The 23128-nt window shown below is 50.9% G+C and overlaps 1 protein-coding gene across 8 annotated transcripts in view; it reads right to left on the minus strand.

Annotated features, from left to right (window-relative positions):
• Nucleotides 1–2494: 2494 nt before the first annotated feature.
• MAP3K13 (mitogen-activated protein kinase kinase kinase 13) overlaps nucleotides 2495–23128 on the minus strand; it is a 210427-nt gene continuing 189793 nt past the window's right edge. For 6 of the 8 annotated variants that reach the window (XM_001364072.4, XM_056819876.1, XM_056819877.1 and 3 more), the window contains 10 exons: nucleotides 18677–18835; nucleotides 11887–12045; nucleotides 10553–10661; nucleotides 9462–9571; nucleotides 9003–9119; nucleotides 8549–8686; nucleotides 6697–7477; nucleotides 6228–6298; nucleotides 4952–5249; nucleotides 2495–4761 (listed from right to left, as the gene is read on the minus strand). In XM_001364072.4, coding sequence (XP_001364109.3) covers nucleotides 4660–4761; nucleotides 4952–5249; nucleotides 6228–6298; nucleotides 6697–7477; nucleotides 8549–8686; nucleotides 9003–9119; nucleotides 9462–9571; nucleotides 10553–10661; nucleotides 11887–12045; nucleotides 18677–18835 — 2044 coding nt within the window. In that variant the 3' untranslated portion in view covers nucleotides 2495–4659. The remainder of the gene's footprint in view (nucleotides 4762–4951; nucleotides 5250–6227; nucleotides 6299–6696; nucleotides 7478–8548; nucleotides 8687–9002; nucleotides 9120–9461; nucleotides 9572–10552; nucleotides 10662–11886; nucleotides 12046–18676; nucleotides 18836–23128) is intronic. The other 2 variants (XM_056819879.1, XM_056819880.1) reach the window with 1 other exon arrangement.

Below are 23128 nucleotides of genomic sequence, written 5' to 3' on the forward strand. Positions count from 1 at the left end.
CGGGCCTTCCGCAGCGCACTTTAGCCTGTCTTGTGAGCCTCTTCGTGGAGCCGCCCTAGGAAGCCCGGCACGTTTTTCACTGCCCCGAAGGACAATCGAGTTTAGGTGGGCCTTTGGCCAGCGCCTGCCTCCGCGGCCCTCCGTTTCCTTGTCGGGAAGCGGGAACTTGGGCCGCCTGGTCTCTGGAAGATGGGCAGGGAGCGGGCAAAGGGGGGCAAAGGCCTGTGCCAGCCTGGCCAGATGGGGGCCTCCATCCCTCCTGCCTTGTTCCAGCCAGTCTAAAGCACCAAACCCCCAGGCCTTTCTTCCCCTCTTCCCTTGAGAACTGGCATCTGCCCCACAGGACCGAGGCCTGGCGGGAAAAGACAAGGCCAGAGAAGCTCCGGACGCTTGTTTTAGGCCATGCTCTGATGGTCACTCCGGGTCCCGCTGCTCACACGGGGCAGCCCAGGAAGTGAGGCTGGGTGAGGGGCAGCACAGGAAGAGCAGGACACAGGCCCGCAGGGAGGGCCAATCGATGGCCGAGTGAAGGGAGCATCGTGATTGCTTCTAGGCCTCAGGATGGGATAACTGGAGAGGAGGCTTGGATGTCAGCAATATGGTGTGATCCCGGGCTGCATCCCCCGAGTGTGTGCAGGCCTTCCTGGGGCCTCTTGGGGTGGGGGGGATCTCGGGGGCTCCGCAGGCGGCACCCCGCGTTCCCCAGAAACCACGAGGGGCTGGCACCGGCTAACGGGCCTGCTTCTTAGCTTTGGGGATGATGCGCCCACCATCCGAGGGCTGTTCTGGGGAGGCCTTGGGGGGGATCTGCGCAGCGTCCAGGGAGAGCAGTGCGACCCCAAACGGGCCAATACTTCTGTGAAGCCAGGGCAAGGCTGGCCTCCAGCCCACCGTGCACAGACTCTTGTGGCGGCTCCCCCTTTCTCATTCCATGGAGGGCCCGGGGGCCTTTGGGGGCCTTTGCACACACGCTCCATGCGCCCCCTCGAGGCGGCTGGCTGTGTCTGCCTCTGGGACGGGTACCCAGCAGGCCCTTCAATGCTGGTTGGCTGACCCGTTGCAGAAGTCATGAGTGAGGCGGTGCAGAGCTCTCTGGGAACTCTGCCCAGCAGGTCCAGGCCTCTCCGGGAAGGAGCCCACATGACAACCACTTAGCAGCAGCGTGTGGGGTAGCGAGGATGGAAGGGGGTCCCAGGGCAACCCTGCCCCACACCAGATGGGGTAGGGCCAACCCAACTCTCCTCAGATCTCAGAATACGAAAGAGAAGACCATAGTGTGGGACGAGAGAGTGGAACAAGTCTAGGGAATGGTGTGACTGGAGGGGAAAAAAGCTCCACTAACACTTGTCTGTCCTGGGCCACTCGGGCCCCGAGAACATCGAAAGGGAAGACGAATGGTCATCCGGGGGAAAGGAGGAAGATGAGCAAATTCAAGAGGGCTGTAGAGGAACCAACACATGACACCTCCAAGGGGATGCCATTGAAAGGGCGTAGTTTGTGGCTTGGAAAAACCAAGCTGTGGGGGACCCACTGAGGAAGCCAAGCCCTATCCTTGGGGTCAGTGGGGGCATTCAGCTGGGCTGTGGAAGAAAAGAGGACAAACTGGAGGACGGGATGAGGACTGGGCCTGCTGCTGCTTATAGGGAAAAGATTTCTAAAAAATCCAAGCCGAAAATGGAAATTTGGTGCAACGTTGCCAGATGAGGCGCTGCCTTTGATGGTTTCCTTGTTTTTATTTATTAAAGGAAGAGTCCAATCCGGACCTTCCCCTCCCATGACATAAAGAAATGTATAAATGTATATATATATATGTGTGTGTGTATATATACATATATATAAAATGTATTAAAAATACACTCGACTTAACATGGAGAGCTTCCTTCCAAAGGGGCTCCGTTGTCAATGGTCGGGGCTCGGGCTAGGCTCCTGATGTCTCTTCCACGGCTGACTTGGAGTCTAAGACCATCTGCAGAGCCCCAGACAACTCGTGGCCTTATCCTGCCGTGAGGCCTGCTCTTTCCCCAATGAAACGTGGGCACATTTCACATAAAGGGACACTGCATTTCCACATGGTCAGTGGGTGACCCAGAATCCCAAAGGATCTGGGATGGTTGGCTGACAATCCTACCTCCCTGTGCTTGAGGGGAGCCAGATGGGGAGAGTTTGGAAGGGCCCCCGAAGGAGCCTTGTAGGAAGACAAACCTTTAAGATGGTTAATCTGGAGGCTTATTTCTCTACAGCCATGGAAGGGGGAACCAGAGGAAATAAACTGGCTTCAAAGTTGTGGGTTAGGTGGGAAACGTTGGGTGTGGGGAGATGACGGGCTCTTCTGTTCTAGGAAGCAGGTCTCGAGTTCTCTGCCAGGCACAGCATTCACCTGATTACCAGCCTCACAGATCCGGTGGGCGACTGGGCTGTTGTCTGTGGGATTTCCCCCCACCCCCACCCCTCCTCCCTTGATCCAAGACATCAGGTAGTCAGTATGATTCTGGGGTTGGAGGGAAGAAAATTAGGACTTTTATTGCCATTTATTTCCCTGGGACACAGTGTTCTGCTCTATCCCATTCATAGGCCAGATGGGTTACTGGGCACGTCTCTTCTTGCTTTCCATGGGAGCCCAGCGGGTTTCCTCTCAGCTTGAGAGAATTCTCAGTCTGGAAGCTGCTTGGCCATCGCTCACTCGCCCAACGAGAGCACCGAGCAAAGGCTTTTCAGGGAGATGCCCGACCTGCCGTGGTCGCCAGGCCGGATCCAGGGGCCGCGGGCGATTGGGGCTTTAGCTATCGGACCAGCGCCACCCACAAGGATCAGTCACGCACTGCGGCTAGGCTGCTTTTGTTCCTTTATAAAATCACACAGTTCACTGTCAGTAATAAATATGCAATCATTTGTGTTCCACTGTAAACCAAACCTTCTGATCGACAGAAAAATGATCATGATAACAATAAAATAATCAAATAATAATAAAAATGCCATAACTTAAGGTCTTCCGTGTAGTCCAGCTACAGAAATTTTATAAAATGGAATAATTTAACTTGTACAATACTGCTCTATGGAGAAGGAAAGCCATTGTTCCTTGATCCTATCTAAGGGCTATGAATTATAGCCGTGAAATTAAAATCAATGTCTCAACATTATGTGTAAACAAATAGATGTACCCACTGAGTAAAGGAAACTGGCCCCAAGTGCCCTCCTGCCATGCCTTCTTGGGCTGGTGAGACCCACAGGAGGGTTGTGTGTGTGTAAAACACATGTGCGTGCACACGTGCACATGTGGGGGTGTGTGTGGAGGGAATGACACTATCTTCATCTGAAACCACTTTTCTACCCGGATAGACAAAGGCAGGGCGCTGCCCGAATCCACCTCACTTCTTAGGTCTGGAGGGGAAGAAAGGCCGAGATGAGGGTGGGGAGGAGGGGGGAGGGGGGAAGAGAGAAAGAAGAGACAGCGATGGGGGAGAGACGATGAGACCCAGGCTAACACCGGTCTGTCCTGATGTTCATTTCTTCCTTCCTTTTTCTTTAGTTGAAGCATCAGGAAGACCCCTTGGAAAGGCTCCCAAAGCCTTAGCCTGAAGGCGGGTTGGGCCTCACCTTTGGGACAGGTAAGGACGGAACCTTTCCAGGCTCCGAGCTCTGCTCACGTTTCCTTCCAGTCCTTTGAGTATTGTTACAATCAAATTCCGTTTGGGGTTGGGGACGGGGAGAGGGGGGACAATAGGGAATCTCATGTCAACGGCTTGATTTCCCATGCTGCCTGGCTCTTGTAGACTAAAGCCTGCCCTGGTGGGTCCCCGAGGCTCTCTAAATAGTCAAGAATCAATAAGAACCCAATGGAGGGGGCTGGGAATTGCTATTGGAGAGCAGCGTGTGTGTGCATCCTGGCTTCATGAGCCTCAGGCCCAGCGGCCCCTGCCCCTTCCCCAGGCAAAGTGGGCAGGGGGCAGAGCGTCAGTGGGCCTGTCCAGAGAAGACCTGGAGAGGCCAGCGAGCTCCCAGGAACACTGGGTGAGAACCCGAGAGCCAGAGGCCACTTAACCGAATCAGCCTCCACTCACACAGGAGAACCCAGCGGGCCGAAGGGGGCCCTTCGGCACCCGGAGTGCTGAGCCCTCTTCCAGCTGGGAGTTCAGCCTGGGGGGGCGGATATTGCTGTGATTTTCAATGTGGTTTTGCTCTGCCTTTTCTGTCATGGCTAGGGCCCCAAGGCCTGGTCCCCCGTCCCATCAGCAGCAACAACTCCTGGCCCCATCGGCTCCGAGGGACATTTCTCCTAAATTCTATTTCCTTCTTCATTTTTTTTGCAACAAATTATTGTGTCTCTCTATGTATAGCTCTACATATACCATATATAGTTCGCTCTTTACAGTACAAAGTGTTAAAATGTCAAACAAAAATAAATCTTCGTGTTACAGTAGCGAGAAGAGTCATAAAAGAGATCCCTGCCATTCTGGATTGAAATGCTCGGTGAGAATGAGCTCCACTGGACACCACTTGTTTTCCCCAAGAGATTGGTGAGGTGAAGGGCCGTGTCCCGGTTATTGCCGATGCCTTTGGGGAGAAGGAAGGTGGGGCAGCTCAGGGAGCAGCGTGGCCAGAGCCTGGGGGTGGGTTTGAAATGCCAGGACAGTGAGGAGAGCTTCCGACGGCTGCCCGTCATTACCACGTGGCTGAGCTGTAGTGCTTGTTTGTCCGGACGGTGGCATCCGAGCACTCCCCGTCCGAAGAGTCACAGTCGGATTCTCCCAGTTGCCCGGGATTCTGTGGACCCAAACAACGAGAAGGGCCTGGTGAGGAGGGGTTATTCCTGGGCATTCGGCCCCCTTGTTCTGAGGGAGCCGGAGGCCCGCTCCTACCCAGGCTCCTCCAGGACGGCATGGGGCAGAGGCGAGGAGGCTTCCCAGGTGCCCACCCCCAGAGAGTGGGGCAGAGGGAGAAGGGGGGCCCCCACCTCGTAGCCGTGCTCCTCTGCACAGAGCTTGCCCAGGGACATCTGGGTCTTCACCCGGCGCACGGCACACTCCTTGTCCGAAAGCCCGTCCGACTGGGTGGAGATCTCGATGGGGATCTCCGGGGTCTGCGACAGCAGGTCCTCCAGCTTTTCAGCCAGGCGGTCCTCCAGCCTGCGGCCCAGCTCGTCGGGGCTGTTGGAGTGGTCGCTGGTGTTCCCCTCCTCTCCGTCGGACACGGAGAAGTTTTCAGAGCTGAAGGTCGAGTAGGACTGGCAGCTGCTGATACAGCGGTGAGGCCTGAAACCCCAGCAGCCCCGTCAGTTCCTGCCCCTCAGCCCCCGAGCCCAGGCCCTCCCCAACGAAGGAAAAAAGCATTTAGTAAGCAGTCACTATGCCAAGGGCTGGGAAGCCAAGTGGAAACGCAGAGGCGGCCCCGGGCTCTCGAGGTGGACCGGCCTCTGGAGGAGGAGGGGTGGCCAAGGGACCCAGTACTGGTCTGGGGAGTCCCAGCCGTGGAGCAAGAAGAGGAAGCCTTTGAAGGCGACCAGGAAGCAGCCATTCCGGCCATCCAACGAATCAAGGACAAAGGATGGACACACGGATAACTGAGGGCCTGGACGTCCTCTGTTCCTGCTCAAACATCAGAAGTTTGGCCTTCGGGTTCCTAGAACCCTCTTTCCTGATTGCGGGGAGCCTGGCGTCGTCTCCGACTTAGAGAGACACCCAGGACCACAGCGGGGCTGGCCAAGGAGTCCTGATGAGCAAAAGGCCGAGGGCAGGTCCTGGGTCCAATTCCCCCTTCTAGGCTTGAGGGACGACTGTCGCCTCAGAGGACTCAGTGGCCCTTCAGACTCTGGTCATTTTCTGTCCTTGGTTAGTGAAGCCCAAGAAAGTGGTACCAGGACCACGAAGGCTCTGGAGGGCAGGACTGACCCTCCTGTCTCCGGTACCTGGCACGGGACCTCCCTGCCACACAGTGAGAGCTTAACAAACGTTGGTGGAACTGACTATCTGTCACAGCAAGAGCGCTGTGGCTCGGGGGATTGGGAGGTTCTGAGGTCAGATGTGGCCTCGGACATCTTAGCTGGGTGACCCTGGGTAAGTCATTTGACTGCCCGCCATTGCGGCTCTTCTGCTCTAGAATCTAAACGGCACTGGTTTTAGGGTCTACAAACGAAGGCTGGTGTGTGGCCGACCCAGCGCTGTGGGCTCTTACTGAGCTCAAGCTGTCCCAAACCCAAGAGGCCTGTGGCTGCCCCGAGAGGGATGCTTTACCTCTGTCTCCGGGGAAACTCCACTTCGCTATCCACTTCTCCTTCTTCCTCTTCTGAAGAGTCGTCTCCGCTCTGAGAGACACAGAGAGATGCGCTTAAAGGAGTTGCTACGAACCTTCAAAGAAAAGCCGTCACCCCCGAGGCCCGGAGGCTGCAGCATCAGATCTGGAGGAGGAGGCCGAGGAGGCCGAGGCCGTCCCCTGCGAGGTCCCTCCCAGCTCTGAATGCGACAACTCAGGTCTCAGATGGGAGCTCCTCCGCCACCGCGCTGATCCCCTCGTTTTCAGGGGAGGTCGCGGGCCGGAAGGGCTTTCGTACCTCTCTACGGTGGGCCTCGGCCCCCTCCAGCAGGGCTCAGAGGAGACCCGAAGTGCCAGTGACCCCTGGCGGAGGGAGAGGGTCGCTGGGCTTTGTTTCTAAGGGAGACTCGCGGTAGCCCAGTGCCTGGGGTGGGCGCAGGGCGGCCTTACCTTCTGAAGGGGTCTTGTTTTTCGAGGTAGCACTGAAGGGGTCATGTGCTGGGGGGCGCTGAGTGAGGGCACGGACGGGCAGCCACGGAAGCCTGGGTCCTCCATGTTTTCTGAGCCCTGCCTGGCTTGGTAGAGGCCCCCGTGGGCCGGGGCCTCGGGCTGGTGGACTCCGGAGCTCTTGGCCTCTGGCTCTGAGGATGCTGGCCGGGGCTGGCCGGGGGCCGGCTGGCACTGGAGGCACGGGTCATAGGGGTCTGCCTGACAACAGGCCCAAGGGCCGGCCAGGCCCCCCTGGGGCTCGGAATGCTTCCAGGAATCGGCCGCCATGGCCGTGGAGATGAGGTCAGGGCTGGAGCCAGAAACCTGCCTCTGGGCATGGTTGCTGAGCGGGCTGCGGAGGGCCGCTGCAGGCCCAAAGTACCTCAGGTTGTTAGCACAGTTGGCGATGTCCTGTCCATGCAGGTTGAGCCTGGGGTGGTGCTCGTGGGGCGGGGGCTTGGGGGGCTGGGAGACGTGATGGGGAGGATGGAGGGGGGGAGGAGGAGGAGGAGGCGGACAGGCGGGGGTGCCCTGGGGGGAAGCCTCCTGGGCTGGCTGGTTTTTCAAGATGGCGGCCACAAAGTCACTATGGCTCCCTTTGCTATTTGCCCGGCGGTGGCGGGGTTTGCTGCGGTATCGGCCTTTGCTTCCAGGGGTCGATATTTTGGGGCTCCCAGACACCGGGGACCCGTGGGGAGCCACCTCCGTGCTGGGGATGCCTTCAGAGCGCAGGAGATCTGGCCTGGGAGAGAAGGCGGACGTTACCTGAAGAGGCCAAAGGATGGTGACACCCGCCCACAAGAACAACCCTGGACACTAACGGGCAGTGGCCTGTAAGAGAATTCTGGCCCTCGGATCCCTCACACTGACTTTGCCGCTGGTTTCTCTACCCACGAGGCCGAGGGGTCTTCAGCCTGGCAAGTACGGAACGGAATGGCTAACCCAGAATCTCCTCTGAGACAGACAAGGAGAGGCGAGGAGGCCCAGGAGGAGGAGGAGGAATGCAGCAGCCACAAATGGCCTCTTAACCACTGGCAAACCACCTAATGGAAGTCTTTGTAGTGAGGCAGCCATCGCCAGGATGATTATCTCCTTTAACAATATTTACGGATAAGGAAACTGAGGCCTTTGCCCCATACCACGTGACTCCTCAGCGACAGAGGCAGAATCCAAACTCGGGGCTGCCCGAGTCCGGGACAAAGGCTTGGTGCCCTGCGCCCAGGGTCAAGGAGCCTGCTGAGGTGACCGGTCGGCAATCTGCCAGTTATCAAGTGAATGACCAGGAAAGACTAGAGCCTGTGGGAGAAGCGCCAGAGGTGGTTCTGGCTTCTTCAAAGGAGATTCAGAGGCCCTGCTCGAACCATGGGACAGGAGACCGCCTGGGGACCCCCGGAACATGTCAGGGTGCCCACAGCAGTCCCGGCCTCCCACTGGACCCTTCCCAACAGGCCTCCCTCCAAAGAGGGACCCTCAGAACAAGGGCAGGGAGTGGCTGTGGTCTGCTTCGGGTTTCCCTGTAGCTCTGGCCTGGAAGACTGAGGCGTCCAGCCTCTCTAGCATCTATGAGAAGGGGTCATAGACACATACCTAGACCTGGCCCAGGCAGGCAGGCTCAGTGACACATTAGAGAGAAGGGCGGACCTAGAATGGGGGTCCTGGGTTCGAGTCCTGCCTCTGCCACCGACAACTCATGTGAGCCAGGGCAAATCCCTGAAGCTGTCTTGGGCTCCATGTCCTCAGTGCACCCTGAGCAGGGGGACCCCAGGGGCCTGGAAGGTCCCAGGGCAGTGGGAGCCAGGCCGAGGCAGCTCACCGTTTGGTGGGCAGTCCTGGCTTGTGAGACACCCCCTTCCTCTTCATCAGCTTCTCCACGGCATTGGGGTGGATAATGGGTCTCACGGGGTGCCGCTTGTAAGTGCCCGGGTACTTCTTCTCCACGGCCTGCTCGCGCCTGGTTAAGAAGGTGAAGCATCGCTGGTGAGCCCCGGGCCTGGCGGGGACTCTCAGCCACTGCGCAGGGAGCCCCGGCCCCGCGGCCCCGCGTTTTGGGCCTTTGGGCCCCCTAGAAGACACCATCCTGGGCAGGGGCCAGACCTGCTGGCAAGGGAGGGAGGGGGAAGGGAGGGTGCCGCCAGGCTGCTGAAGGGCGTCCGTGGGGCGCCTCTGATGGGGTCGGAGGAGCCGGGGCTCCTTCCCGGGCTCTTTAAGCTCCTTTGCCCACGCAGAGCGTCGCTAGGAAGGGTGGGGCCGGGAGGTCGGGCCCACACCTGATGAGCTCCTTCTCGCGGACCTCGAGCTGCAGCATGATGGCGCTCAGCTCCATGTACAGGTTATTGGCGCGCTCCAGCTTCCGCTCGTAGTGCTCCCGGATGTCCAGCGCATGCCTACAGGGAGAGAAGGGGCTCAGGCCACACCCCCGCCACCGAGGGGAAGCGAGCGGCATTCTGGGTTTTTAAAGCAGCAACAAAATATTCTAAAAGGAAAAAAGGGAAGAGAGGAATGGCTGGGCAGCCCAGGGGGCCATTCTTCTGGATTCTGCGCCCCAGAAGGAGGCTGCATGGGCAGGAAGAGAGGAGACGGCCCAGTGGCCTCTCCCCAAGGCACCGGAAGTACTCAGGGCGCCATTTTGGGGACGCTGAATCAGGGAGAATGGAGGAGGGATTTAGCAGGCATGGGGGCAGCTGGTTGGGGAAGGGAGAGACAAAGGGGCAGCTCAGAGAGGAGACCTGAGCTCTTCTCGCCGGCGCCTGATGAGCTCCTCATCCAGCCGATGTATGCAAGTGCCCTCACTTTTGATTTTCTCAAAGTGTTTTTTCACTTCCTCCCTCCATTCGGCCTGTGGGAGGGGAAACAGAGGCTCGGTTAGAACTCTAGCTGCACCCAGGAGTCCTGGGGCGCCCTCAGCTGGGGACACAACACCAGGGCGGGAGACTTTCTCATAGGCAGGCCCCTTTGATGGTGAGAAAATTGGGAGTCTTCCTAGAACTGCCTCACTCATGTCTAATGGCTGAATGCGGCCAAGCCAAGAAGCAGTAATTAGGTCCTTCTTTGAGACAGGCCAAGTCAGAAATAATTTATGCCTTCAAGGACCTCCCCTCGAAGCCTGGGACTTCTCTGGGAAGGGTAGGAAGCAGGCTGCTCTCCTCTCTAACTTCTCCGAGAGTGGCCCAGAACAGTCCCAAGGTACGTGACTTGCCCACAGTTGCAAGGCCAGTATGTACCAGTGGCAGGACCTGAACTCAGGACTTCTTGACTACAGCAAAAACTAACATTTATAGAGCCTTACTAGTTGCTTGGCCTGACTTACCGGCTCGTTTGACTCTTACAACAACCCCTGGAGGAGGTTCTATCATTGTCCCCATTTTTCAGAAGAGGAAGCTGGGCAGTTAGAGCTCAAAGACTTGTCCACAGTTGCAAGGCCATTATAGACCTGAACTCAGGTTCTCCTGCCTTCCAGGTAAGCTCTCTCTTAAGGTCAGTTTGTCTGAGCTCAGAGCTGGGAGGGGGGATTAGGGAAAGGTTCCTCTAACCCAGTGATGGCAAACTGAGAGGGGAGGGAAGAAGCACTCCCATTGGCTGCTGGGCAGAGGGGCTGGGCATGGGACCAATATCCTCAGGGGGAAGGGGGAGGGGAGCAGCTTGCTCTGGCAGGTGTGCTATAGGTTCACCAGCACAGAGCCAGGTGGAAGATACTAAGGAAGTCAAGGGGGTGGGGCGGGGCGGTGGACTTATGGGCTCAGGGCAGCATGGATGGGGAGGATCTGGGCCAGGACTGGGACCAGGAAGGCCAAGAGAGCTTCGGGGTCCCAAGGCTTACCTGGGACTTGAAGTAGGTCTCCTGGGGCGTGGCAAGCACGTCAGCTGAAGCGATGTCCAGATGCAGAAGCGTCTGGCGGAAAGAGGGCCGGTTGCGGGGTTTGCTCTGCCTAAAGGCACAGACAGGCTGTGAGCTCATGGGGAGGCCCCAGCTGGAGGGGACCGGACCGAAGGGGCTGGGGCGGTTTTAGGAGGAACATTTTCAGCTCAGCTACAGGGCTCAGGGGCACCTGGAGTCAGGAAGACCCAAGTTCAAATCCTGCCTCGTATACTTGCTGTCTGTATAGCTTGGGGCAAGTTATTCACCTTTGCCAGCCTCAGTTTCCTCATCTCCAAAATGGGGATGATAATAATAGCCACTACCTCACAGGGAGGTTGTGAAGACCAAGGATATGATAGGTGTAAAGTGCTTAGAAGTGGCTGGTCCTCGATGTTCAGTCACTTCATTGGAGGTTTTCTTTACTTTTTTTAAACCTTTACTTTCTGTGTAAGTAACAACTCTAAGACAAATGGGCAAAGGCTAGGCTGGCCCAAGTGTCTGAGACCACATTTGAACCCAGGTCTTCCCAACTCTAGGGCTGGCTCTCTATCCACTGAGGCCCCATTTGGGATTTTCTTGGCACAGATACTGGGTGGTTGGCCATTTCCTTTATCAGCTCATTTGACTGATGAGGAAACTAAGGCCAAAAGGCCCAAGGGACTTGCCCAGGGCCACCCAGCTATTAAGTGTCTGAGGCTGGATTTGAACTCAGGAAGGAGTCTTCCTGACTTTGGGCCTGGCTATCTATCTAGGGTACCATCTAGTGGCCCTTCTGGCACACCGTAGGCACTTAATAAATGCCTCCCTCCCTCCCTTCCTTCCTATCACAGACCTAGACCTGGAAGAGGCATTGGGGTCACCACATCCAACCTCACTTTACATTGGGAGCACAGAGGCCCAGAGAGGTTTAGTGTGTGCCCTTCGTCACACAACCAGCCATTATCTAGGTCAAATTTGACCTGGGTCTCCTGACTCAGAGACTTGAGTCCTAACCCGGATGCCTCTCTACCGAGCAGAGCTGCCCCTACGGGGCCTCAGCACTTTCCTGAGCTCGGACATCTCTGGGATGATCCACACTTTGGAGCCAGACATGATCTGGAGAGATGCCAGCATCCCTTGTCACCAAGCTGGCTCTTGGTATTGGAGGAAAGGGAGGCAGCAGCAGGAGGGGAGGTCGTGCTTAAGCCCCTTCCCCGGCCCAGCCTCAGTTTCCTCCTCTGCAGAAGGAGGGGGGTTGGACCCATTGGCCCCCAAGGCCCCGCCTGGCCCTCTGTGTGGGGAGGAGGACGTCTCACCAGGTCTGCTTCATGAGGATCTTAAAGCCATCAGGGCAGGTGGAAGGGACAGGGAGGTGCAGGCTGTTGCTGCCCACACCCCAGATGATGGCCGATGAGTCGACGTCTTTGTATGGGATCTCCCCGGTCAGCAGCTCCCACAGCACCACTCCAAAGGACCTGAGAAAAGGGGGAACCCAGAAATCCTGTAAATAACACACTGTGGGAAAATGGGTTTATTTTACTTGGAACTTGTCAGTGATTGTTAGAAATGAGAACCACAAAAGCCTTAGCCGAGTCTGAGTGGGGGCTCTGGGCAGATCGCTTAATTTCTCTCCGACATTATCTTCAGCCACAAAACGAGGAGAGGAGGGCCGCATCAGCCCTAACTGCCCGATTCGTGATAAAGTTCGTTTATTTTTAAACCCTTCCCTCCTGTCTTAGAATTGATACAAGTAGCAGTTACAAAGCAAGAGTGGTAAAGGCTAGATGATTGGTATTAAGTGGAATCGGCTTAAAGAGGGAATAACACCCACATTCAGATGGGTATAGAAATTTGTCTTTATGGGGAAGTGAGGGAGGATAGATTACAGGAGTTGGTAGAAACAAAGCATTTGGGAGGAAGGACAGAATAAAAGGAGAGAGACAGAGTGAGACAGAGAAAGTGTGAAGGAAAGACAGAGATAATGGGATGAGCTTTTCCATAAAACAGGAGTAGATAACAGAGAGGATTAGAAAGCAGAATCCCACAATATGTTGTTTACAAGAAATACATTTGAAACAGGGAGACACACACAGAATAAAGGTAAGGGGGCTGTAGCAGTATTTATTATGCTTCAGCTGAAGTAGGATTAGCAATCATGACCTCAGACAAAGCAAAAGCAAAAATAATTAAGAGAAAAGGAAGGAAATTACATTTTGCTAAAAGGCAAAACATATGTACCAAATGGCATTCAGAGTTCTGAAGGAGAAGTTACATGAGTTATATGAGGAAATATACAATAAAATTATACTGGGGTGGGGAGAGTTTCAACTTTCTCCTCTCAGAACTAGATAAACCCAACCAAAAAAATAAACAAGAAGTTAAAGAAATGAAAAGAATTTTAGAAAAGTAAGATATGATAGACCTCTGGAGATAACTGAATGGGAATAGAAAGGGATATACCTTTTTCTCAGTGTATATGGCATCTACACAAAAATTGACCAAGTATTAAGGGCATAAAAACCTCAAAATCAAATGAGGAAAGACAAAAACATTAAATGCATTCCTTTCCAGGTCATAATGCAATAAAAATGACATTCAATGAAGGGCTATGGAAAGATAAGATTAAAAATAAATTGTAGCCAAAAATTGGAAAATGAGGGGATGCCCTTCAATTGGGGAATGGCTGAACACATTGTGGTATCTGCTGGTGATGGAATACTATTGTGCTGAAAGGAATAATGAACTGGAGGGATTCCATGTGAACTGGAGCAACCTCCAGGAAGTGATGCAGAGTGAAAGGACCAGAACCAGGAGAACATTATACACAGAGACTGAGACACTGTGGTACAATCGAACATAATGGACTTCTCCATTAGTGGCAATGCAATATCTCTGAACAATCTGCAGGGATCCAGGAGAAAAAACACTATCCACAAGCAGAGGACAAACTGTGGGAGTAGAAACACCGAGGAAAAGCAACTGCCTGACTACAGGGGTGGAGGGGATATGACTGAGGAGAGACTCTAAATGAACACTCTAATGCAAATACCAACAACATGGAAATGGGTTTGAATCAAGAACACATGTGATACCCAGTGGAATCGCGCATCGGCCATGGGAGAGGTGGGGGGGGGGGGGGTTGGAAAAGAAAATGATATTTGTCTCTAATGAATAATGTTTGGAAATGACCAAATAAAATATTCTTAAAAAACTAAATAAATAAATAAATTGTAAATGAAATAATATTTTCCTAAAGAATGAGTGGGTCAAAGAACAAATCATAGAAACAATAATTTCATTAAGTAGAATGACAATGAGATGACATATAAAAATATATAAATATAAATATAAAAATAAAAAAAAATTTATGGGATACTACCAAAGCAGTACATAAGGGAAAATTAATTTCACTAAACACATCAATAAAATAGAAAAAAAGCATATTAATGAATTGGACATGCAACTAAAAAAACTAGAAGAAGAACAAATTTAAAATTCTCAATTAAACACCAAATTGGAAAAACTGAAAATCCAAAGAGAGGTTAATGAAATTGAAAGTAAGAAAACCATTAAATTAGTAAAACTAGGAACTGGTATGGGGGGTGGGGTTGGTTAATTTGATTTTTTTAAAAAGAAGAAAGCCAAAACACCAATATTAAAAATGAAAAGGGGGGCAGCTGGGTAGCTCAGTGGATTGAGAGTCAGGCCTAGAGACGGGAGGTCCTGGGTTCAAATCTAGCCTCAGACACTTCCTAGCTATGTGACCCTGGGCAAGTCACTTAACCATTATTGCCTAGGCTTTACTGCTCTTCTGCCTTAGAACCAATACACAGTATTGATTCCAAGACCAAAGGTGAAGGTTTAAAAAAAATGAAAAGTTTGAATTCACCATAATTGAATAGGAAATTAGAATGATTATTAGGAGCTATTTTGCCCAATTATATGCCAATAAATCTGACCAAGCAAAATGGATGAATGTTTACAAAAATATAAATTGCCTTGATTAACAGAAGAGGAAATAGAATGCTTAAATAACTCCAACTTAGAAAAAAGAAACTGAACAAATGATCAATGAAAAGTCCTCAGGGCTAGATGGATTCACAAGTGAATTCTACCATACTTTTAAACAATTAATTCCAACACCCTATAAAACACTTGGGAAGACAGGCAAAGAAAGAATTCTGCCAAATTCCTTTTACAACACAAATATGGTTTTGAACCAAGAAAAGCAAAAATAGAGAAAGAAAACTATAGCCTAATTTCCCTGATGAATATTAATGCAAAAATATTAAAGATACTAGGGGGTCAGCTGGGTAGCTCAGTGGATTGAGAGCCAGGCCTAGAGACATGAGGTCCTGGGTCCAAATCTGACCTCAGACACTTCCTAGCTGTGTGACCCTGGGCAAGTCACTTCACCCCATTGCCTAGTTCTTACCACTCTTCTGCCTTGGAACCAATACACAGTATTGCTTCCAAGATGTGTAAACCTTAAAATTTCCCAGACCCTACTTTATAAGATTGGATTAAGACCATTCCCCATTTGGGCAGTGAACTCTACTTAAAGCAGGAATGTGAGAATTCTACTTTACCTACTTGGGTCTGCCCTAGGGGAAGATAAAGTTGTAAACTCTTTTCTGAACAATGAAAAGTACTTAAACCCATACTTTTCTTAAGCTAAGTACCTATAAAGGCCAAGCGACTTGTGAATTTACAAGGAACAAAGAACTGGAAAACTTACTCAGAGCTTTCCTGGTGTGAATTACTCAAAAATCCACACCTTCTTAGGTGTGGACTAAGAATGGGTGGTCCCTTAGAAACATCTACAGTGATTGGTAGATGTAAGGACTTAGGGGAGGTGACAGAGGAAATTTTGCCCTTAAAAATAAGAGCTCAGAGGAGAAGGGGATCTGGTTTCTGATTCTCATTCTGAAGGAGAGCTCCTTGAGGAGCTCCTCTGAGGGGCTCTGTCCCTCTGGGGTAGGAGCTCTGGAGGCTCTTGAGAGAGGCCCTTTGAAACCATCTCTGGCTGGAAGACTCTTTGAGGAAGGACGCTGACCTGGTGTCATTAGAAATCCTTACTTAGACAGATCTTATGGTGAATTATAAAAAACTGACTGATTTCTCTTTCTAAGACTCAGGTCTAGGCCATATTGGCTTGAGGCTCTTCATACTTATTCCTTTCTTACTCTCTCTCTCTCTCTTTCTTTGATTACTCATTGTATTGTTAATTAAACTCTCTATAAAACCCAATTGACTTGGGTATTTGAATAATTGAGAATATTTCCCTGGCGACCACCTTATATTTGATTTTAAAACCCAAGGCACTGTAGTGAAACATATTTCTGCGGTCAAATTTACTCACCCTCTCTTATATCTATCACAATTTATATCTTCCACTATTTTAATCACTACAGTTTAAGACTTCAACGATTTAAAATCTCACAGATGGAAATTGAGGGTTAAAAAAAAAAGTGAAATTGATGTCATGTGGATTTTATGTTTATTTAGCAAACCTGATTAAAATACAGTTTGTATCTTTTCTCTGGAATATTAAGTAAATTAAAATAAATAAAATAAAAAACAATAAAATAAAACTATATGAATAAATTAAAATAATAAATCAATAACATGTTAGCGAGCTGGATAGAGCATACAACAGGGATTTGTTTATATGAATGGTTAAATCCTGTTCATTGAGCCTCACATAATTCTTTTATAAAGTTCATTCTGATTTTTATTATTCTTGTATGATTGGAAATCATTTAAGTATTGCAAGACTTCAGTGGTCCAAAGTGAGCTAGGTTAGTTATTCGTAACTAATTTTTTTATGTATGCATGTAAATTAGACTTTATAAAAAAATACATTGATTAGTCACTTGTCAGTAACCATCAGTTGTCCTTATGCCTTTGCTCAGACTGTAGGGCCCAAAGCAAGGTTTTTTGTTGTTTTTTAAAAACCCTTACCTTCTGTCTTGGAGTCAATACTGTGTATTGGCTCCAAGGCAGAAGAGTGGTAAGGGCTAGGCAATGAGGGTCAAGTGACTTGCCCAGGGTCACACAGCTAGGAAGTGGCTGAGGCCGGATTTGAACCTAGGACCTCCTGTCTCTAGGCCTGGCTCTCCATCCACTGAGCTACCCAGCTGCCCCCACCAAAGCAAGGTTTTAAAAAATAAATTTATTTTAAATATTTTTCCCTGGTTCCATGATTCATGTTCTCTCCCTCCCCTCTTCCCTCCCACCTCCCAGAGCTGACAAGCAATTCCACTGGCTTATACATGTCTTATCACTTGATATCTATTTCCATAGTATTCATTTTTATAATAAGAGAAATCTTTAAAAACCAAAAATCTCAAATCCTATAACCATACAAATAAGTGATAAATCATATGATTTTCTTCTGTGTTTCTACTCCCACAGTTCTTCCTTTGGAATTTGGAACTTAAAATCTTTTAAAAAAATGTTAAAAATTGTTTTTATATGCAATTGAAAAAAAAATTATTTAAAAAAAACCTGTCAGTTGTTCTCAACAATGCAATGATCTGGGAGAATCCTGAAAGACTTATGATGGGTAATGCTATCTACCTCCAAAGAAGGAACTGTTAGAGTTGGATAAATGCAGATCAAAGAAGACTATCTTTCACATCAGTATATTTATGGTTTTATTTTGAGGTTTTATTTATGTAAGAGGGTGCTCTTACAACAATGATCAATATGGAGGGATGTTTTGCATGATAATAGTAATTTTAAAAAAACCACCAGGGTGGCTGGGTGGCTTAGTGGATAGAGAGCCAGTTCTGGAGACAGAATATGATGGGTTCAAATCTGGCCTCAGACGCTTCCTAGCTGTGTGACCCTGGGTAAGTCACTTAATCCCCAATGCCTAGCCTTTATTGCTCTTCTATCTTGGAACCAATACACAGTATTGATTCTAAGATGAAAGATAAAGGTTTAAAACAAACAAATACTTAACTAAAATACAAAAACAAATCAGTGTTTGATCATCAGTCATGGACAACTAGGCAAGATGGTATACAGAAAGTGTATATAGAGCTTAAGTTGGAACCCTCTGTTTTTCAACCAGTTAGCTGTATGTCCCTAAGCAAGTCCCTTCCTTTTACTGGTCCTCATTTACTTTATGGATAGAGGAAGGGGTTGGGTTAGATGGTCCTTAAGGCCCCTTTAACTCTGATAAGAAATTCTCTTTTTAGGGTCTTCTGTGTGCCAGGCACTGGGCTACCTGGTAGGGATAATGGTGACAAAAATGAAACCATCCCCGCCCTCAAGATGTATAATTGAAAATCTGTTACCCTAAAGGGGAACTACATTTCCTGAGAGCCCACTGACTTCCTGTCATTCCGTACTTCCTGTAGACAGGAAATAAATATCCAGGGGGTAGTACTGCTCAGCCTCTCTTTGGATGCAGCAATCAGCAGTGATGGGGGTAAGATGGGGATTTTGAAAATGGCTAACCAGCCATGGGCACATGGCTTTTATTTTGTATCCTCTTTATTCCTTGATTTCTAATGATCATTTAATAAACCTGTAAATATATATTTTTATTATTTGAGATTTAATTTTAATTTTTACAAGACCTGACAGTCTACTGAAGATACAGACAGCCAACCAATGAAAGGCATTTAATAAAGTACCTACTATGTGCCAGGCACTGTGTTGGGCTTGAGAATACTATAATCAATCTGAAAGAGTCCCTTTCCTCAGGGAGCTGCCATTCTATTTGAGGTTGCAGTAAGGTCACAAAGACACAAATTGGGTTTTTCTGGTTTTGTTTTTGTTGGGGGTTAGCTCTAACACCCTAAGGACACGGAAAGGGATCCACTTTTGTGGAGGCAAAACCTGAATCTACAACTTCAAACCAGAAAAAAGAAAACTAGACCAAAGCAGAAGCTAGGGAGCAGCAGAATGAATTCCTTGGCCAATGGCTTCAAGCCCTCAAAGACCCAAAGAAGACGGACCACGGCGCTTCTCCCTGCAAGCCCTTCTGACCTCCCCACTGTCCCAGGCTCTCTTGGCTCAAGAGCAGACTTCTCCAGAAGGTTAGGGGAGAAGGGAGGCTGACTAAGGGACATGGACAAGGCTGTCACTCACCAGATGTCTACTTTTTCCGAGACGGGCTCATTGCGGATCACCTCGGGGGCCATCCACGCCACGGTGCCAGCAAAGGACATCTTGGTGCTCTTATCGCTGAGTTCTTTGGAGGTCCCAAAGTCAGAAATTTTGACTGCATCTGTATGAGTGACCAAAACGCTAAAAAAGAGAGATGGACAGAAAGCCTCCGGTTAGCTCAGAGTCCCACGTAACTCACTAGGCAGTACTGGAACACGTGCTGCGTCCAGTACCCAGTACGGTGCATGGGGCAGTGCATGGTCCAGCCCCGGCAGCAGACACTGCACTCCACTCTGAGGATACCAGCAGAGCCTCTCCCCAAGAACCTTCCATTCTGCCGTGGAACACAGTCTGCACGGAATGAGGACCACGTAACGGAGGGCGCAGACTAGGCGGCGTGGGCCGGGTCTCCTGGAGGGCTGGCAAAGCCTACTAAGCGGGGCCGAGGGCTCGTCTGAAAGCAGGGAGGCTTATCCCCAAAAGGAATTGCATAGAAACTGGTGCACTATTGATCTGGCCCCAGTACACGCGCGGGCAAGGGCGCAGGGCTGGAAAGGGGCTGTTCTGGGGACAACCCAAGAGCATCTGCACTGAGCCAGGAAAGCCGGGGCTATCTCGGACCAAAAGGTGGCAAAGCTGCAGGGGCCTCCCATCGCTCCCCACCGCCCAGAGGGGCCTGTCTGTCCCCCGGGCTGGGCTGGGGTAGCCCCCTCGGTGCAGCTGCTTGTGCCTTTGGGCTGGCCAGGCTCTCCCCCCTGCTCTTTCGGCGACGTCCAAAGAGTGGAGACGGCCCGTCATCCGTCTATGGGCGCCGTGAACTGAGCTTCCCGCCTTGCTCTCCCTCTTGAGCCCGCTGTGGCCCGGACGGTTCGCTTCTGTGGTGTTTGTCCTCAGCAGACTCAGGTGCTGGAGGAGATCCCCGAGCGCAGTCCAGGAGGAGCTGGTGCAGCCCGGAGGGGCCGGGGCCTGGGCCTCCAGTCGGCGCTGTAGGGGGCCTCAAGGGACGGCGGCAAATCTGGTCTGTCTGCTTTTCCCTTCATGACGCTCAGGCTTGGCGTGCCGGAACTCCCGGAGACCGACAAAGCCGTGTTTATCGTTTCTGCATTTGTCAACCGACTGAACTGCTAAAAAGAGACCCCTCAGAGGAGGGCCGCGTCCTGGGCACCAGCACGTGCCATGGGGGCTCCCTGGCAAGGAGGGGGAGAGCTGGAGACGGGCAAATACGGAGCCCGGAGAGCACAGACGGGCGCCTGAGACACCGACACACCTCGGCAACGGGCTCGGCCCAGGGTTGGCACAGAGCGAATCACAAGGGGAAGCTGCGTAGTCCGGGGTGAGGCGGGCCTGGGTTCAAAGCTGACCTCAGGCTCTTCCCAACGGTGTGACCCGGGACAAATCACTAACCCCCAGTTGCCTCGCCTTTGCTCCTTTTCTGCCCTAGAATCAATCTTAGCATTGATTCTGAGACAGAAGGTAAAGGGTTAAAAACCCAACACGCCCCCCCCGCCCCCCAACACATTACAGCATTCCAGAAGCTTGTCATTGGGAAGGCCCCGGCTGGACCGACGGGCACCTGGGCAAGAAGCCTTTGAAAACCTCCAATGACAGAGAACTCATTATTGGCCAAGGTGCAGCCCTCCATGGGAAGGTCTCCCTCTTAGGACGCTCTTCTGACCTTAAGACTAACTCTGGGGGGCCGCTGGGTGGCTCAGTGGATGGAGAGCCAGGCCTAGAGACGGGAGGTCCTGGGTTCCAATCTGGCCTCAGACACTTCCCAGCTGGGTGACCCTGGGCAAGTCACTTCATCCTGTTTGTCTCAGTTTCCTCATCTGTAAAATGAGCTGGAGAAGTAAATGGCAAACTACTCCTTTGTCACTGCTAAGAAAGCCCTCAGGGGGCAGCTGGGTAGCTCAGTGGATGGAGAGCCAGCCCTAGAGACGGGAGGTCCTGGATTCAAATCTGGCCTCAGACACTTCCCAGCTGGGTGACCCTGGGCAAGTCACTTCATCCTGTTTGTCTCAGTTTCCTCATCTGTAAAATACACAGTATTGACTCCAAGATGGAAGGTGAGGATTTTATTTAAAAAAAAGACTAACTCTGCCTCTTTGCAGCACTCACCCATTGCTACTGTTTTGCTCTCAGGGCCAACAAGAACAAGTGGAATTCCTCCTTCTCCGGGTGACAGCCCTAAGCCTAATGTTCTACAGAGGATTCTCCTTGTTCTACAGATGGTGAAACGGAGGGAGAAAAGAGAGCTTGTCCCGGGGTCGCCCAGTCAGTGTCTAAGGCCTGATTTGAACTCAGCACTTCCTGACTCCAGGATGAGAACTCTGCCCATTCTACCGAGCTGTCTTATCTGTCCTTACTGACTCGATTCAACAAATATTCAGCACCCAGAACATGCAGCCAGTTCGTGTGGCGTAGGTAGAAATGATGAGGGATCACATTGCGGGGTCAGGGCTTCATGGAGGAGGGGGCCCTCCACTGAGCTTTCACGCAGGAACAGTGAGAGGCCAGGATAAGGAGGGAAGGCATTCAGCCAAGAGGGATGACTTGTGCCACAGTAGAGGAAAGGCGAGGTGGAGCACTCGGTGTGCGCGGGCGCAAGAACCTGCAGGAAGCAGGGAGTGAGTAAGAAGAAGGTAGGCGAGAGAGGCCTTGAAGGCTGGGCTAAGCCAGCAGTAGGGAGCCCTTGTGGAGCAGGAGAGGGACGCGGCCAGCATCAGTTTGGAAATTGGAGGGGAGGGACTCAAAGTGGTCAGAGCAGCTCAGAAGCAACTGGAATGGTATTGGAGGCGTGGGAGAGGGAGCGATGGCCTGAACTAGGGGGAGTCCAGGAGAAAGATGCGCACACCAAGCTCTTCTCGGCTTTTCTTATGGTAATATGTTGGTGGTTTCCCAATCAAAATCCTCCTTGTGAACTTTAGAAAACAGACCCAGGCCTGACTTTAAAATGTGTTTCATAGGGGAGCAGCTGGGTGGCTCAGTGGATGGAGAACCAGGCCTAGAGACGGGAGGTCCTGGGTTCCAATCTGGCCTCGGACACTTCCCAGCTGGGTGACCCTGGGCAAGTCACTTGACCCCCATGGCCTAGCCCTGACCACTCTTCTGCCTTGACTCCAAGATGGAAGGAGAGGGTTTAAAAAATAAAATAAAATAAAATAAAATAAAATGTTTTCACCCAGTGGAATTGCTTGTCAGCTCTGGGAGGGGGGAGGGAAAGGACATGAATCATGGACCATGGAAAAATATTTTTAAATAAATACATACATATAAACAAATAAATGAACGAATGAACGAATGAATGAATAAATAAAACGTGCTTCATTCAGTTCAGATTTAATCTGAGCAGACTTGGTCTGGGCCAGTCCTTCTTGCTCCCATTCTATGTTTTGAGGGCAGTTTATTCTCCGAGCTTCATTAGGATACAGTGAGGACGAAGGGATTAGACTCCAAATGTGAGTTCCTTTGTCAAAGAAACACGGGCCGATTGGCTCCATCTTGTTTCCATTCTGTGGCCATCTTTCTAGTTTTGTCTGTAATGATGTAGAGATGAGCTGGCTTGGTTGGGTCTCAGTCCCAGCTTTCCTCTCCCCTTGCTCTTGATAGTCTTCTACCATCATCCGCCATATTGTTTTTCAAATGAGCTTGTATCTTAAACCAGTCCATGAGTGTGAAACCCCTTACCCTCTTGTGATTACTTTCATAACACAGTCGTTAGCTTTGCGGCAAATTAACATCGTTTGCTTTATAAAAATCATAAATATTAGCAAGAAAAATACGGTTCAGGGTGGCATCAAATCTTGTTTACATCTTGACCGTAAGCCCATGACCCAAGAGTTCCCACCACACCCTCTTTTTTCCAATAAGGAGATAATCAGAGGAGGGGTGGAGGAGTCAGACGGGCACCCAGCTGCAGACGCCCAGCATTCCATACTAATTGTCAGCTAACAAACAAGGAGCCCCCAACCCCTTGTTGCAGAGGCCTAGGAAGGGTCGGCTGGAATAATAAGCACGAGTCACCACCCAAAGTGATTTTTTCTACACTCGCTAGCTTAATCAGCACTGGTGCCATTACTTAAGACCTGCCCATTTGTTGATTGTATTTGCTGTCATTGTGCCATCAGGTTTCTTGGCATAAAAAAAGGCCATCTCCTATGGCTCCAGGCCTCTGGTTGGCCTTGACCAGGGTCCGGCTTTATTGGGAGTTTTGGCCATCTCGCAATAAACCTTTTTATTTAGCTTGGAGGTTTTTGCATTGGTGGGATCAGTTTTCACCCCAAGTCTTGCTTTGGTTTGCCACGTCTGTCTTGGCAAAGAGATCCGGGATTTACTGACTGCCATCTTTTTTGGGCTCTTCCAGTCTCCTTTGGTGACAATCGTCTTCCATTGGTTAAAGGTTTTTGATAAATGGTGTCGGTTTTTATCCATTTC

This window comes from Monodelphis domestica, chromosome 2 (genome assembly GCF_027887165.1).
Source record: "Monodelphis domestica isolate mMonDom1 chromosome 2, mMonDom1.pri, whole genome shotgun sequence".
NCBI lineage: Eukaryota > Metazoa > Chordata > Mammalia > Didelphimorphia > Didelphidae > Monodelphis > Monodelphis domestica.